This window comes from Phasianus colchicus, chromosome 10 (genome assembly GCF_987193195.1).
Source record: "Phasianus colchicus chromosome 10, bPhaCol1.hap1.1, whole genome shotgun sequence".
Classification (NCBI taxonomy): Eukaryota; Metazoa; Chordata; class Aves; order Galliformes; family Phasianidae; genus Phasianus; species Phasianus colchicus.
In genome coordinates, this window is record NC_143445.1 from 3557834 (window position 1) to 3575567 (window position 17734).

The window sequence follows — 17734 nt, forward strand, 5'->3', positions numbered from 1 at the left end:
AGCTGCCCTCACCTGACTGCTTTCAGCATCTTAAACAAGCCCCGTTTGCAGAGCATCGTTCAGCAAAGTAGCTCCAACGTTGCCGATTCAATAGCAGCTGGCTTACTGCAGGCTTACAGCAGCGTCCTGTGCCCACCTGAGCATCTCTAAAGCGTGTTTTTTCCTCCACGAAGCGCCCGCTGTTGTTAGTTAGGATCGAAGGGGAAAGCTCTTGAAGTCATTTTTTGTTGTGTAGGTTGAGAAACATACGTTTATAATAATAAATGTAGGCCCAGCCTTCAGGCTTTCCAGGAGAATTTTAATCCAGAGACAGTGAAAAATAGAGCAAAAATGGGAAAAGGATAACAGCAGCCCTTTTACAAGCAAAGTGTAACTAGCTGATGAGACTTTTCGGCCAGAGCCTGCGTGAGACTCAGAAAAGGACCTCGTGCATTTGCATGGATAATGAGAACATTCAGATCAACAAGGGAGATCAATGTTTGCAGACTATGTTCTCATTTCTTACAGTATAAGCTGATCTCGGGCAGAGCAATGTGGGTTTCTAAGTGCAGTTTGCCTCCTTAATTTCATCGCACACTCTTTTGAAGCACTGCCACATGAAGAAAACTCGATTAGATGAGATTAACTTGGACTAGCAGTTCTCTGGTTAGCATTGCATATAGGGAACTAGGTTAAGGAATTCATGTACAGAGCACATTTTTCTGTTCCTTAGTAAGTGGCTGTTGAGTATAGTGCTAGAAAGCTAATGTAACATCTCAGCAATACAACTACTGTGAAAGATGACTTGCAAGACATTTAATGGTGTAAGCCATACACAGGGTCAGTGCAAGCACTGGAAATACTAACTAGGTGAGTTGGATAAAGCAGAAATGCAAAAGCAAACAAAAGGAAACAAACCCAATTTCATATAGCCCACTGAGGAACTTTAAGTCAAAGGCAGCAAGCCAGCCATTCAAACTAGGACTCAGTTCACTAGTGGAAAAGATGCAGAGAAAAGACACAGAGAGCCCAGCTGAGCACAGGCAGGCTGCACAAGCCCTCATTTAAGCTCTCATCAATGGTAAAAATAACCAACCACCTGAACAGGTAGCTCTGAAGCAGATGTTGCAGCCTTCCTGACCTCCTCTGGTAGGCAGAGTAAGCAGCAGGTATGGAGTTTGCTATGTTCTTATGAAGTGGAAACTTTTAATAAGTAAGAGAAATTTATGATTTTATGTCTACTGATCCCTGACAGCACATGCACCGAGAACACAGTTTACTACAAACCTAGGTCTTAAATTACAAATTGGTGCCAGGCTACATAGCTTCTCCATCAGCTCATTCTTTTCATCACTCATCAGTTGAGGAAACATTCTTGTTTTCTTCTTCATCACCCGCATCTTTTAGCTGTTGACGAGCAAACTCCTCAAATACCAGCTCTGCATCACTGAAAGGGAAGAAGCACAGGTCTTTCTAAATGAGGTCAGCCATTTTTTATACCAGCAGACTGAAAAGCAACAAACTGAAAGAAGAAGAGAAGCCTGGAGCAGTCCCTGGTGATATTTCTTTTGTCTTCAAAGGGATTTGTATCACATCCCCTCAGACACTGTCGTCATTGGTGCTATTCTAGATAGTATGAAAAGGAATTGACTGAACCAGTCAGGACACAAACTGAGGAGGTTTTCATCTCCAGAGAATCATGCTCTTTCCAGCTAAATATCTACATATCAGCTAGCTGAATAGTTTGCAGCCTGAAAGAGTCTTTGTATTGAGATCAAATGTGAAACCTTTCATCCTTCTGCACTTAAAATACAGGCATGTGGTTGAACTCATTGAGTTCCTGAAACTACAGAGCTACAGAGCATCAGCTGACCATCTCTTTCTCTCCAACAGTTAGGCAAAATATGATCTCAAACTACTTTCACATGGTCAGTCCTTACTGCTCAACTGATAGTAGCAATTTGTCAAGCCACAGCAGCTTACTCACTTTTTTAAGTTCATGCTCTGTGAATGCTGTGGATTTTCCTCCTTTTCTGAGGAGCTTTCAAAGAGGCAATGTGCAGCAGCAACTAGAATGTGAAATACTGTTCAAAGAAACTTACCCATCCTTCCCTGCAGTCATCAGCATGCAGTAGGGGGAGGAAAAGAGAGACACCAACAGTTAGGACAGTGGATGCTAAGAATAGCAAAACTTTATAAAGCATCAGGATTTGCAGCAATACAAGAATTCCAACAGTCTGAACATGTGTGCATGCACCTGCTGAAGCAAAACCTGATCTCTCTCAAATGTGATTTAAGTAGTCAGCTGATGAGGAGGTGCTCTAATCCAATACACACAGAGGTATTGAAATCAGAATAAAAAAAGGCAGCCTCTCAGCAGACAGAGGCCATACTCCTGATTTCATCCCTGCCTAAATATAAACCTTTGGTGCTTGTGTTCCTTTGATAGGATCTTTGCTGACCACACAGAGTGACAGCAGCATTGCAGCTTGCTAGCAGGATTCCTTGGAAGGTATATTCAGCACAGCCTAAAGTAAGCAAAACAGATTATACTGGAGGGAAGAGGGGGGAAAATTGATTGTTTTGCTTTTACATTCACTTTATCAAATAACCATTGCACCACTCGCCTATTTCTCATGAATTTAAGCAAGAAAGCACAGTGCTGTAAAGCCAGCGTTCTACAGAAGTCACCAGGGATTGGTAATGTTTCAGTGATGGTTGACCTGGGGAATTCCCACCCACAACACACACTGAAATCAAGGGCAACAAGCTGTGGTTAGCACTGCTGGAAAAGTCAGTATTAAAAGTGTGCCAAGTGGGGCACTGTAGCCAAAATGCCTCAAATGATGGGTCACATAAAGGCTCCCCTGGTGTATGTCCATGGTGTGAAAGGACAGCTTCTTCTGCTCACAAAAGCCAGGGTGAAATATTGACAGCCTCAGGGCAATCGTACCTGACTGAAATGGATTTAAAATGAAATATTTAAAAGTTGCAAAGTTTCTTTAAAGTTTCCAACACCAAAGCATCATTTTATTTTCCTCCAATTTTTATTCTTTAAATAGTCTGTTCTCTTTCCCCTCTCTGAAGTACACTCATTACTATGGGAACAGTGACATCAGAGATGTGGGCAAAGCGAGCAATCTTCACCAATGTGGTTTGAAGCTGATTCTACAGAATGGGTTGGGAGGAGAGGGGGGAGAAGAGGAATTTTGGGGGTTGGGCATTTACTTTGTTGTCTGATACTTAATCAATACACAGATGTTGTAGCAGCATGGCAATGCTTGCATAGCTTAGGTGTAAGACTACATTCAAATATGTGCATCTTTCAATGCATTTTATCTTCAGGCTGCTACATGACATCCCACTGTAGGGATGTAATGCCTACATCAGCACCCTAACAGGAGTCAGGCCCTCCCCTCATTGTTACCTTGCTGTCCTGTGGCTTATTTAGCATTATAACACTGAAAAAGTCACAGGAACCTAAAAATAAGGAAAAAGCCAACCTATTTCCAACTGACATCCCTGTAATTGTTTTGAGGGTTAGGATGGGAGGGGGCTGTGTTTAGGACAGATGAGGCTCCAGAACATCACCATACTCTCTGCAGAGGGTTTTCTATAAGCTCTTATTATGCAGCCACAGAAATGACTCCATGCAATTAAAGCTGTGACATATGGTAATTTTCATTATAAGCTTGCTTTTAACCTCCTTTAACTTCATGATGGAAAAAAAAAAAAAAAGAAGCTGAGTAACATTGTAAGGCATGCAAACCCTTTGAAAACTCACTAATTTCTGCAAGTTACAATATCAATACGAGGTGAGCATAGGGTTAAAGGGACACAATATTTATGGCCCTCGTGAAAGCAATCCTTTCATGCAAATTTAACAAGGGAGCAGATAAATGACCATTTGTTGAATACTAGCCAAACTAAAGGTCAGTGTCCAAGACATAGACCCACAAAATGTAAAACATCAGGACAAGAGCAGGAAAATCCCAGAGCGAAGAACTCACACTGAGCACATCCTTGTGAAAATCCCAGCAGGAGCTTCTGGGCAAGCTGCTGACTGGGAAAGGTCTTGGAAGCACCAAGAGACACAGCCCAGTTGGACTCTGTCTTTAAAAGAAACAGCTTTCTATCCATTTTTTGTCAATGGGTGGAAAAAACCGACTGCCAGCCGATGTGACAGGAGTTGCCTTGCCTAAAAATAACCACCTGGGGACCACATACATCCAAAAACAGTTGCAAAACCAGCACACGTGAAACACGCAAATGCTGGCCGATGAGAAGTCCAAGACAAGGAAGCCATAAATAGACATGGAAAAAGAAAGGAAGCAAGCAGTTCCATTTCTGTCTCTTCCACAGTCAAAAGAGTGAGCAAACAGCAGTGGCCATGCTTTCTGACAGAGCTGCTTTTTACTGAGGGATGAATGCTCATACAGACAAATAAAAAGGGTCTAATAATATGCTGTGAGGGCACAGTGCAGCTAATCCACTGTCCACATTTGGCCCCAAAATTGAGTCATGTTCTTCAGAAGTTTACCTTATATAACACCGGGGTTCTCCACACTCACAGAATGTCTGGGTTGAAAAGGCCCACAATGCTCATCTGGTTCCAACCCCCCTGCTAGGGGTCACCAACCAGCAGACCAGGCTGCCCAGAGCCACATCCAGCCTGGCCTTGAATGCCTGCAGGGATGGGGCATCCACAGCCTCCTTGGGCAACCTGTTCCAGTGCCTCACCACCCTCTGGGTGAAAAACTTCCTCCTAATATCCAACCTAAACCTCCCCTGTCTCAGTTTAACACCATTCCCCCTTGTCCTATCACTCTCCACCCTCGTAAACAGTCAGCTCTGCATGACTGAATACATTGATGTTACATGTTTCATTTAATTTTGCTGTAAGTCACTTTAGCTAGAGAAGGGAAAAGATATTACCCCTCTGCAGGGAATAAGTCATTGTAGGTGACATTTTTAATCCACTTTAGCTCCAACTCTCTAAACTGCTTTGACTTTTCCTTTCTCCCAGCTGCATCTTAAGATGAAGTGACAATTTAGTGAAGAAGGGAGGTACAACAGACAAACTGGTTACTACTGACTCATCAGTAAAAACAAAAGGGAATGGGTAAAGGAGTGATCTCAAAATTCCCTTTGCCTGCAGAGGCTGCTAAATAAGCCAGCAAATTAAAATTATATCTTATGGGACCCTTAACACTCTAAATGCAGCGTTTGTTGAAGCTCCATCTCTGCAATTAAAACTTGATTTGCTTGATTACAAATTCAATGTTATTTCATTTTAGTTTATGAACTGAAGTGGTAGGAAAAAAAAATGCATCTCCAAAGTATGAATGGTACTCCTAGCAGCGAGATAAGGCAGAGAACGTGGAAAGCCAGAAAGAGTTTTAATTTACCAGCTTCATTTGGAAGCTGTTTTATTCCCAGTAATGAGCTCAGACACTGCGCTCCAGCACAGTTGCCAGATCAGCTATGCAGGCTTCTGAGGGATTTTCTTTCGTGTTAGTTTCCTTGTTCAAATAGAAAGCACTTTTTTTCTCCCTCCCTGCTTGTAGGGCTTTCCCATGGGATAGCTCTTGAAACTACACTTTTTTCCCCCCTAAAATTAAAAGAAACCTACAGTTTCCACCTGTACAAGAAGCACAACGTGTAGCTCTCTCCTGACAGCGAGTTCCCAGACGACTGATGTAGCAAACAATATGTGGGCTGCATCTTTGGTGAGAGGATGTGTTGGGGGGAAGTGATCTGAGAAATACTGCAGTTCTCCATTTCCCTTGTAAAGTCTTCTGCTCACATTCTTTTGAGTGTGCTACATAACATAGCGTATCAGCCATCCTTTGAAATGATCTTAAAAGGGAGGACTGACTGACTTCCATTCTTCTTCATCCTAGCCTACAAATGCTTCTGCCAAAATCATCAGTCCAAATCACAGGAAATAAAAAGGCAATTGTGGCATTAACACCAAACACGGTGTCACGTCCAAAAAAGCCTCACACCATTCTGCAGATATACACAGAATTCATTACCATTCCCTAAGCCTTTGGATGGTCCTCATTTGAGGTTGTTAAGTTTCTCTCCGGATCCACAAAAGCTCAGTTTCGCAGCCCTGGGGTCCAGCAGCACGTCTGCCATGTGAGGCTCACTGCGGACACCAGGTGGCCCTCACCGACCACCTTTCCTATGCCACCACCCCAGCCTTGGCCAAGCTCAGAGGCAGGGGGATTCCTGCAGGAAAGCTAGGGGAAATACTTCAGGCACTGCGGCATGGAAGGGAAACCCACCACATGGGCGCACAGCCTTACAGCAACTTCTCCAAGGTGGTCCACTCTTATCAGTCCTACAGACCAACCCTGAGGATCCAATTTCCCATCTCACAGGCTGCAATCTCATGCATCTGTGGAGTGCCTGTGCTCCTCCCTGGTGATGCTGCTGTCTTCCATGTGGCCACAGCAGAAAGGGAGTGAGGGGGTGAGAACCATTGTGGTTCATCCCAAAGGTGCTTCCTGGACTCGCTGCACTGCTCTGATGGCAATGCAAAATGCACAAAAGACTTCTCATATGAGCACATGCTGTGTCTGTGTTGGTACAGCTCACAGCAGAGGTTTTCTTGGTGGGAGGGAAATGAGTTTTCATTTGTGCATGAGTGCACAAATGAAGCCCTCCTTCAGCCACTCAGGTATGTCCGTTGTTAGAAAACACTGATTCCTAACCAGAGACCTGAGAATCACCAGTTTCTCTTCTCCTGTTCATGTCCAAGTCCTCCAACAACATAAAATGCAGTAATTCAGTTGGAAAGGGGGGGGGATAACTCCTTTCATAGACTCCTCCACAATCTAGTGGTCATGTTCCGAGATACTGCAACTTTAGATAAGCTTTAGCCCAAAGAAAAAAATAAAGAAACCACAGTGCAGAAGCAGCCACGGGTTTCTGCTTGAAGCCCACATGACTGCATCCAAAGACAAAGAGCAGGACAGGCTGACTCATCTAGAAAAATCCCCACGCTGAAAGGCAGGCATAATGTTTTGTGTTCATTAGCTGCTCCAGATGCTGTATAGGAAATCCTGATTCAGTGCACCTTGCAGTTTCTGTATGATCACCACTAGGGAACAGATACAGTCAGGGACTGTAGAAGTGAGAAGAGAACACATGCTTAAGACAGTCTGAAGTTTTTCCATCCAATCATCAGACTTTATATACCCAGGGAAAGCTAGTTCTTTACACTGGCCTATGATTTATATAAGTAACCAAGCCAGCAAGCTGGTTAACCTTCAGGATGTTTGTCACGCTTCTATTTATTGACCCAATTCTGAAGAGACCTTTCCTTTCATATTCCTGTACACAAAAAATGAACGGGGGGGGGGGGGGGAGGGCGGTACATTCTAGGTGTTTTCTGTGACCTTGTTTGCTGCATTGTAACCTGGCTAGAAATTGTTGACAGCTGCACTCAGGACCCTTGGCACAGCAGTCATGAGATTTAACTGCAGTGCTCCCTCAAGTCCCTGTGCTTTCAGTTGTGATTCTACAAACGAAAAAAAGGAAACATGATCTAGTTCTGCATTCTTCCATCTCAGCATCCTTTCTCCCTGTTCCCTTGTGCCTTGAGGTTCACACAGATATACACACAGTAGTCCCCTAGAGGCTAAATCACTGCAAGCACTGCAGTGGTAATAATTCACATGGGACAACAACAACAACAACAAGGCAAAAATGAGATATAACTGACCTGCTGGGTTCTTTTCCTCAGGTTTGGGGTGCATGAGACGAAATGGCAGCTCTGTGCTCACTTCACTACAGGCAAAAGAGAGAATGCATCAGATCCACAGTCCCCAGCCATGCCTGGTTCCATGTTCCTCTCACCTCAGGGCAGCCTAGGCCCAGAATTCCAGCTTCACCTATTCCTTCAGTTTTTTTCTAATTAGCAACCATGGCTACACGGTCTGAAAACGAAGATGGCACTTACCTGGAGGTGAAGTCTCCCAGCAGGCTACAGAAGGAAACAGAAGAAAACACAATTATGTTTAGTGCCTTCCTGTTCGGATGTTCCAGCCAATAACTTTTTAGTTGTGGACCATCAAAATCACCTTCCTGCAGATCATAACATCATAATGCACTCGTTTTTAATTTTTATTTTTCATATCCTTCCCGTGGCAAAAGATAGTTTTTGAACACCTGATCAAATGTTAGCATGGCTCCTTTGCTGAGGGTCTGAGTACCGGGACAAGGGAAAGAGTCATTTTATCACTCTTTATGCATATCATTAGTTTAATATTCATTTTTATATTAGGAAGGAGGATAGATGAATAAATACAAATGTAAACAGTGACTATCAGCTGTAATTATCCTTGTCCTCTTTTGCACTGTATGCTGGGAACCATCTCCTGCTGATACCACCAGCTTCTCGCAGAAAGTTGGCTCAGTACAGAACCTCAGTCTTTGTGACTCTCAGAACCACGTCCGGGAGAACAACACCAACACAGACATTCAAGCAAAGTTTCACTCTCACAAAATCAAAATTATAACTTTGAAATGAAATTGCAACGTAAACCACAGGTTTATACCACCACCTCTGGTCGTACGGTCAAATTCCTATTGTAACAATGGAAAGTATAACAACACCTCAGGCTCAAGAAAAACTTGTTTGGAGAGGCTAACGCACAATTTGATGAAGTTTATGCCAATTTTCTACAATATGTGCCCTTTCTTTTAGGGTGGACTGTCCCACCTTCTCTAGAATAGTCAGTGAAATACACACTTCACTCTCTTAATTCTAAGCAGATGTAGCAAGAAGTCTCTTACCCCGAAACAGTGAGCTTCACTCTGACCTTGTAGGAAACCAGAATCCCCATCACTGTCTTGTCTATTCCATCCTTAATACTATCAGAGAAAACAAAGTGGCGTTTTAGGTAGTACAGCAGCAGAGCAACAATTTATGGCAGGAAAAACAACTAGATGAACATCCTACTGTCTTAAAAAAAGAGCCTCAAGGACAGCTAATATCTCTTTCCATCCCTATTACCATTTAGCCTGAATGACTATGACAGGGCAAGATGTGCAGATGCACCCATCAAGACAGATACAAACATCTGATAAGTCAGATCTTGCCCTATTCTTTACACCCTTGGACAATTGAGACCCTTTAAAGCTCTGCTCACATGGTGCTAGAAGCCAAGTTGGTATCCTCATCCTTTAGCTTGCCATCCAGGGCTATTTCCCGGGTCTGCCGGTTGTTTGCCAGCAAGGGCAAAACCGTCAGTGTCGTTGTCAGGCTGCTGTTTGGCTGCACCTTTTCCCTGGAAATAAGAAGCAGGTGAGAGTGGGAAAGCAATACACTCTGAGTTGCCTTACAGACCCAACTAGGATAATTTCAAAACAGATCACAAAGCCATTCACAAGGAGTACGATTTATCTGTCCAGATTTAGAAGCCTACAGCGTGGATATGCGTGTCTGAACCAGTCAGAAAAATGTCCTTTGTAATCAGCAGAGAGAAACAAGCATTTGCAGAACATGATTTGTTTCACATTAAGGCAGGCTTCCAAAAGTTGGTCCAACTATGCCAGAAACCTCTATATCTGAATGAAATGAATCCCAGTTCAGAAGACCAGTACTCAAAGGAAGACCTGCTCCTAAACGGCAGGGCAAAACCTGAAAAATTTCAGAATAATATCAAGTGTCTGGGTGGATCCAGCCTTCCTCACAAAGCAGAGCCCAATGGTGCACTGCAAATGCACTGTGTGGCATAAGAGCTGGGGGTTCGCCACACCACCACACTGTAGAGCTAAGGGTTTGGTGAGGGTTCTTCTGATCTTATTAGAGAAAGTGTTATGAAAAAGACTGACCCCAAACTAGAGCATCCAGCACTCCCAGGCACATAGCAGCAGCTTTTAGAAAAGCAGTGCAGATCCTTTCAAAGATTTCAAGCAGTGAGGAGCAATGTGCCCTTGTTAAGTGTTTCTTGTAGGTAATTACACTTCAAACAAAGCAGATTTTCTGTAGCCTCTCCTCTTGTGTACCCAGTGGTACACAAAGGGGAGACCAGCTGCACCCAGAGCATGGCTGGCATCAAGGCTAAGTGTGCTGTAACAGCGAGCAACTGCCATCCTGCAGCCAGGAATACTTCCCCTAATAGAGGAGAAGAGTCATTAAGAGGGTGTGAAGGTGTGTAGCAAGGATGGATAAGCAGAGTGTTCACTCACGGTGCTTCCTCAGCAGCTACCACTTTTGTGTAGAAGTCACTGGAGTACAGAACCACGTTGGCAACCTGCTCCACTGAAGTGAGAAAGGCAAAGAGGGATTATCAGCTGCGCACAGGCATCAGAAACAGTACAGCTGCTCCACAGTCTCAGGAGTGGAAAATGTGAGGATGACATCAGGAAAACCCAAACATTTAGAGCCTGAAGGGAGCACCAGGTCAGGCAGCCTGATCACAGACTTTGCCACCTGTGTTGTTAGTCTCTGTCTTCCCTGAAACGCATCCAGCTTTGGTTTGGAGATGACAGAAAGTCAATAGCCCATGGTATCCCTTGGGAGCCTTCTCTTCCCATTACAAAGATCTCCCTCTCTAAATATGCTTGCTTTCACCTCTGGCGCACAAGAGGTGCTAGTTGCATCATCATCAGACTGGATACCAAACTGCAGCCAAGTTCCTCTGACAGCATTCTCCAAACAAACACCAGAAAGCGTATGGTAACTCTAATTCAAACAGTGATGAGAGAATCTGAAATAAGATCTTTTTAAGCTAGACTGAAGAATGTCAGGTTAAAAAATATTTGGGAATAACTAGATAGTGCATGCAAGATAGGCACTGAATTGACTTTCTCTGCTGTAGAGTTTTATGAAACCTTCAGCAACTTTGTTCTTTCCCTGCTTTCTCTTCTCTTTCTCATTCTTTGTCTCAGACTGCCTTCCATAGGCCCAAGCAGTATGGAGCCTGTGGGATGAAAGCATGCAGTGCTACAAGTAAAACACAGGCAGTACTGAACCTCAGGAGGAATTGCACCATTGCTGGCAGAGTGGCTGTTTCTCGCAGTGCAGGGCATTTCTGACCGAGTGAAGCACACCACCTAGGCACATTCCCTGGTAGCTGAGCATCACACTGACAGAAGACTTTGCAGCCTGCCCAAGAGGCAGATTTTCCCCAGACCTGCCTTGCCTGCCACAGTGCCAGCCCTTTCCTATGCAGACATGACATACTGGGGCCTGAAAATAAGCCAGGCAAGCAACCATGAGTCAGGAAAAAAGGCTTGATGAAAAGCAGCAAACAAACATCAACAGACAGGGAAGAGGGAGAAATTCCTGATGCACTCCATACTGCCTGCTTGGGCAGTTTACAAGCGCTAAATTCTGGCTCTTTCAGCCCTCCCACCATAGTGTTCTTGTCCTAAGAGCATCCAAGCAATGGTAAAAAAACATACCCTGGACTTTGATCTTCTTCACTGTTTTCTCTGTGCTGTTGGTGACCATGACAGTGACTGGAATGGGCTCACCATGGTAGTACACCTAGGGGAAAACCGATGCTCAGAAACCCAGTCAAAAGGCTTCTCCCATGCCATAAACCATTCCAGTCCCAACAGAGGCCAGATAAAGCAAGGTGGCCCTTTCCCACTGACTCACAATCCTGCCTCCAATGCCCTACTTGACCTCAAATGACTCTGATAACGGTGTCCCACCTTCCTCTAGCAGAAGCTACTGACAAAGATCACCTTAGAACCCAAGCGTGCAGGACAAGTCTGGATCAGCTGAGACAGTCTGGTAACACACAAAACAGCTGTTTGGGTAACAAAATGCATATCGATATTGAAGTACAATGATGTCCCAGGGGCAAACTCCTCACCTCTTTACTGAGGCAAGCTTTCAGATGCAATGGTTTGTTGGACATGAAGAACTGCCACGTGGTCTCTGCACAAGGTTGGGGTCCTGGTTCTTCTGGAGCAAACTGCACTTTACGGATCAACAGCCGTGCAGAGTTCCTGGGAAGCAGCAGAAAGTACCTTGTGTTTGACTGAGGCAAGAGTTTTGCACTCACCCATGCTTAATTAAACTTACGAAACCCACTGCCAAGTGGAACAAAGGTGAATAAGCAACCACACTTAATTCCCCCCTTCTTTATAAGGGCACAGTTGAAGACACACAGGAATATGTGCACTGTTACCTCTTATGAATTCTCTCTTCCAAATTCTCTGTTGAAAAAGCTTTCACCTCGAAGTCCACCCCACAGCTCTGCCAGAGAGAGAGAGGGCAGCTGTGAAACCAGCATCACAAGCCACACCTGCAGACGTTCAAGCATCTTTCTGTATCCTAGAGACTGGCAGATTCCTGCCAACTGCAAATTCTTCTGGCCTATGACCACTGTAACAGAGATCCCCACCACCTGGTGTCTCAGCATCCACCTGTTCGGCTTAGCTCCCAGCCTCTGACCGATGACATCCCTTCTAAAACGATACGAGAGCAGAGCTGTAGAGGTCACAGCACTCTACAGGAGGCACCACCAGCAGGCCTGCAAGGTTCTCCAGTCCACCTTGGATTTCTGAAACAGCTTCGTAATGCCAATACCTGACTCACAGTCAAGCTCCCTTCTTCCCAGTGTCTAAGGACTGGGAGAGATCAGGCCAAGCCATCCTTTGCTTTAACAAGTTTATATTGCTATGTCTGGCTTTTGGCCTAGCCCAGCTGTTCAGAGAAGCATCCTGTGAAGTACAAGAGGACTACTTTAAACGATGCCAGAAACCTAGCAGAACATCTCACTGTTTGGTGTTATATCCTCCAGATTTATTTTTTTTTTAATATACATACACATACAAAACAGACCTCCTCTGCATTTGTTTTAAGTCAGAAGCAGGTCCAACACCTGTTAGTTACACCCATCAGTGAGATTTCAGGCACTCAGCCTCCCCTCTCTCATGTGACTGATAGCTAACCCAAGCTTGCTAGGATCACTTTGCATGTCCAACCCACAAATCATGCAGTACCCTTAAGGAAATGACAAGCAGTGCAGATTTAGCACAGCCTTGAAGCTATTGGACTAGATTTCTTTTCTTATTTTGAGGAATTGAATTCCAGCTCCATGACGCATGCTTTAGCTCTTCCAGCCAGGTTCCTGACGTTTGTGGCACAGCACATAAACTCCATGATAAGCACCAGTCTCACCTTATCAACATCACGAGGTGAAGGCTGCAAACAGACTGAACAAGGCAGGTAATCTGGGAACTGTGGGAACAAAAAGAAAAAGAACCCAGAGCAAGATTATGCAGATTTCTGTGATATTTTAATTAACTCAATGCTCACAAAAGGTACAGCGTAACCCTGAAGACAACAGGTCACTTCCATACAGCAACCCTTTGAAGTTCCAACTCAGAGAGAAGCTGGATCATACATGAAAAAAGTCTTTTAGGAAGAAAGGGATTTGAAATACTAACAACCAAGAAAACACAGAAAAAAAAAAAGTAACAAGTGTCCCAGAAACATAGAGCTTCTGGGCTTATAATCAAACACTGAAGAGACAGATCAGGAACTGGGATATCTGGCTCCCATCCAGGATCATTAACGTGGCTCACAGTTGTGCAAATCATTGTTCACATGGGCTTGAAGCTTGAGCAAGGCATCTCTGTTCTGGAAACACAGCTAAGGCTATTAAACCAGTCAGCCTTCAGACAGAGACGATTTGCTCCTGGTCTGCACAGGGCCAGCAGCTTCTCCAGCTGGACAGGCTGCAGAGCATCCTGGAGATGGAGCACTAGCACTCCATCAGTGAATCCAGCAGCTGGGATCACTGGATTGTACCTGAGGAGTCAATAATACCCAGCAGGCACCCACCCATTGAGCAGAATCAAAGAGGTGAACCTGTAATGACAGATAAGGAGAAGCTCAGGGGCTCCTTAAGAGATACTCACTGTAAAGAAAAAGGGGTAAGCATTTTTCCCCAGCTTCTTTAGCAGAGATTCCTGCAAGTGGGAGAGAGACTCTGGCTTGTTTTCAGGTGGGTACACCTGGACCCTAGAGAAGAACAGGTCTCTCCGGAAGGTGAGGCCAATCACATCAATGTCCTCCTGGCCATACCGGAAAGCACAGGTCAGAGTCACGTACACTGGAAGGAAACACAGGCAGGTAAGGCATGCAGCAGACTAACACAGCCAGGTGATGTAAAATCCTGCACTAGTCTTGGAAACTCATTTCAACACTGTTGTATAACCCAGTTGGTATACATATTTTAAGTTTTCATACACGTTACTTTGAGTAAGAAGTCTTTTCATTGAGGAGTTACATTTGTACCCCTGAAGCAGCGTAAAACAAGTTCTATCTCAGTATCTCACTTGAAAAGAGGACAAGCAAGCTAAAAACCTGTATTGCATAAAACCTCAAACCTTTTCTCCCCTTGATCACTGTAGGATCCACCAATACAACACCATCTGAAAGAAAGGAAAATTAAAAAGATTACCAGAGGATAATCAGGCTTAGGAGAGCAGAAAGGGCAGCTTGTACACTTGGTGAACTTACCTACAGGTTCCACATTCCCTATATTGTCAATGAAGTCACGCTTTCCCAGGTAGATGGTCAGCTGTAGGGAAAAGATGACCACAGTTGAACTACGAATTGTTATGTCCTTGGGGGGTGGGAGCATATAGCATGGAGCTGTAAATTCCATACAGAACAGAGCAATTCCGTTTTAAGCACGTTTTTTTTTTTCTCCCCACCAAACAATTCACACCAGGCTCAAAAGAACTATCCACATGCTTCGAGAAGGAGAACCCAAGAGAAGGAGAACCCTCAAGAAGAGAGGACCCAACGTGGAACAGCTCCAAGAAGTAAAACACAAATACTCACAGATGGACAGAGCTACAGATTTAAATATTTCTGATGTTATCAGATTCACAATCAAACAGTGAATCAGCTTTGTTTCAAACATTTACCAGGAGGACTACAACCTGGAAGAATGAGAGGGGAGTTGCCTTTTTATGCAAGACTGCAATAAGCTCTCCCATAAGAGCTTTGTTTACATTGTCTGCTCACACTTTGCACTAAATATGGATCCTGGTCTGTCTTCAGAAAAATGAAAGAGGACAGGGAAGAGGTTTGTATTAAGTCTTCATCTCGACTATGAGTGAAACTCATAGAATTATAAGGTTGGAAAGGACTTACAAGATCATCTAGTCCATCATACCCGTTTATACCCATTATGATGGTACTTACGGCTTTGTCACGGGTGCTTTTCTTGAAGATAACTTGTTTTGGAGAGGAATCAGCATTCTTCCCTGTCTTCTGAGATTCGGGGCAGCTCATGACCAATGGACAGGTAGGTAACTGTGGATGAATGAACAATTTCTCCCTCAAAGGTTCCTGGGAGAAATGTCAGAGGTGAGGGGTGAAAAAGATAAAAGGATGAGGTAAAAACATAGGCACAACAGTCGGGTAAAACATTCTACTCCTATGGTATAGTTTACCAATCTGACTCTTCCAGTGGATACTCAAGTACAGTACAAAGGTGGGCTCCTTATTAAGGAAACGAAACAAAACAAAACAAAACCCACAACTATTTAAAAACAGCTCTTCAGAAACATTACAGAAGAGCAAGGACTCGTTTTTCAGTCATTCAAAACATTATTTGGCCAGCAAAGAAAATCCAGAGGTGAAGAGAGAGTTTGGCCTTTACAGAGAGATTTGTAGAGAGACTTTCTGTGGCATACATGAGTAGACAGAAAGGTAATCTGATCAACACAGGTACTTCAGTTTTCAAAAGGTTCACCAAGATTTGTCACCAGAGGCTCTACGTTGCTGTGAGTCAAGAAGGAAGGTACATCTCAGTCAATAACTAGATAAAATATAGGAAATAAAGAATACAATTATGCGGATTTTGGCTACTTTCAGGTTTGGGATTTATTTTTCACCATTGCAAGTGGACACTAGAGCTCTTTCATCTGTCCTGGGACATCTGCTATTGAATATAGTCTTGGTTGTCCTGGAACATCTGCTGCTGAATGTTGTTTTGGGTGAATGCAAAGAAGCCTAGATAAGGAGTGAAGAGGCTGCCCACAGCTAGAGAACTACCCTGGGATCACCAAAGGAAAAAGCTGTCTGTGCTCAGTTGGAGGAGCGCTTCACAAAGCAGAGTGGACAGATGCTGAAACACCCTGGCAGTAAGTGCAAAGTATCACACATGAGGAAAATACAACCACTGTCTGATATGCACAGTTATAGTTACTACTACACAGGAAGAAAGTCTTGATGTAAGCAGGGAATTTATGTTCTTGATTCGTGTCCTCATAACAGAGCATGTTATTGATGCTATCTTAGAAACCCTGATGCATCCACATCTGGAGCCAGCATGCTCAGTTTAAGACCCAGAACGGTGGTATGCAGGACAAGGTGCAGTGGGCACAATTTGGAACACAGGGAGTTCCATAAAAATGTGAGAAAACTTCTTTACAGTGAGGCTAGAAGCTCACAGGCTGCCCAGAGAGGCAGTAGAGTCTCCTTCTCTGGAGATGCTCAAAACTCACCTGGATGCTTTCCTATGCAATCTGTTTTAGCAGGGAGATGGGCAAGATGGTCTCCAGTCCAACCCCTATGATTCTGTGAGTAATGAGTCAAACCCAACCCAAAATGAGAACTCAACTCTAACACTATATTCCTCTAAATCAGAGCTGAACACAACCCCTTACTTTCAGAGCATCAGAGAAGTTGAAACACGAAGGACCTTAAAAATATAATGTTGCAACTATCTGCCCAGAAAGAGTAAATGTAACCAGAGGTAGGGAATAGCCTGTGTCCAAAATGAAGTAGGATTCTTTCAGAGAAGGAAAAAATAAAAGCGTGAGGGAATGGGCTACAAGGATCAAAAGGGCACAAGAGATGTCCAAAAAGAGATGTCCAAAAAGAGATGTCCAAAAAGAGATGTCCAAAAAACGAGTGGTACAAAAAGAGATGTCCAGAAAACGAGTGGTACAAAAAGAGATGTCCAGAAAACGAGTGGTACAAAATGGAGAGATTATTTTTCACTCTGTCATAAGTAAAAAAGTGGCAGCATTGAATTAAATGAAAAAACAGTTAAGTTCAAAATAAAATGTAGCATTTACTCATAAAAGGTACAGGAGAGAAGACTGTACATCACCAATTTTAATAGATTTACAGGATTAGACACATCCCCAGGGAAAAGGGCTTTGGCAGCTGTTGGGCAGGATGATCCAGGTGCTGAGGAGCAGCAGCAGGAAAGCACGATGCTACACATGCTCTATTCGTACACCTCTCCCTTCTGGATGCTGTTAAAGTACATTTGGTCTGATTGTACATGGCTGCTTCCAGCTTGTCTCCATTCTGTCTTTCTACTTGCTTTCCCATTTTAAAACTGTTTCAGGAGAAGAAAGTTTCTACAACCTATTTGCACACGCTAGACAGTAGAAAGAGGAAATCCTTTCCTTAGGAAACTTGAGAAAATTGTAAGGCAGAGGTTATAGACAGACACGCAGTTAAGAATTTCTATTTCATGAAATATAAGTAGGTTTTCCAAGACCAGAAGAGTAGCTGTGGTTGAGCAGTCACCTTATTCACACTGTAGACCATAAGAAGAAACTGGCAAATAACATTAAATACCTTGCTGTGTTCCGAACGGCACGGGAGCTACCACAGGGCAAAGACATGAACTCCTAAGAAGAAGAAAGATGAATTTTCCATGCAGTCACGTCCTACGTGTCTTCCCATCAACCTGAGAATCACTGACCTCTTAGCAAGGAAGGAAGACAATTTGTAGAGGAT

At 43.8% G+C, this 17734-nt stretch overlaps 1 protein-coding gene across 1 annotated transcript; it reads right to left on the reverse strand.

Annotated features, from left to right (window-relative positions):
* Positions 1–1069: 1069 nt before the first annotated feature.
* Positions 1070–16101, reverse strand: SAG (S-antigen visual arrestin). Its single transcript, XM_090147000.1, has 15 exons — positions 15176–16101; positions 14483–14543; positions 14350–14394; positions 13879–14072; positions 13136–13195; positions 12141–12208; positions 11823–11958; positions 11404–11488; positions 10186–10258; positions 9144–9281; positions 8788–8865; positions 7952–7975; positions 7715–7779; positions 5639–5651; positions 1070–1426 (listed from the first exon to the last, which is right to left on the reverse strand). The coding sequence occupies exons 1-15, from the start codon at positions 15263–15265 to the stop codon at positions 1330–1332; spliced, it is 1227 nt and encodes a 408-aa protein (XP_090003126.1). The 5' UTR covers positions 15266–16101; the 3' UTR covers positions 1070–1329.
* Positions 16102–17734: the final 1633 nt, after the last annotated feature.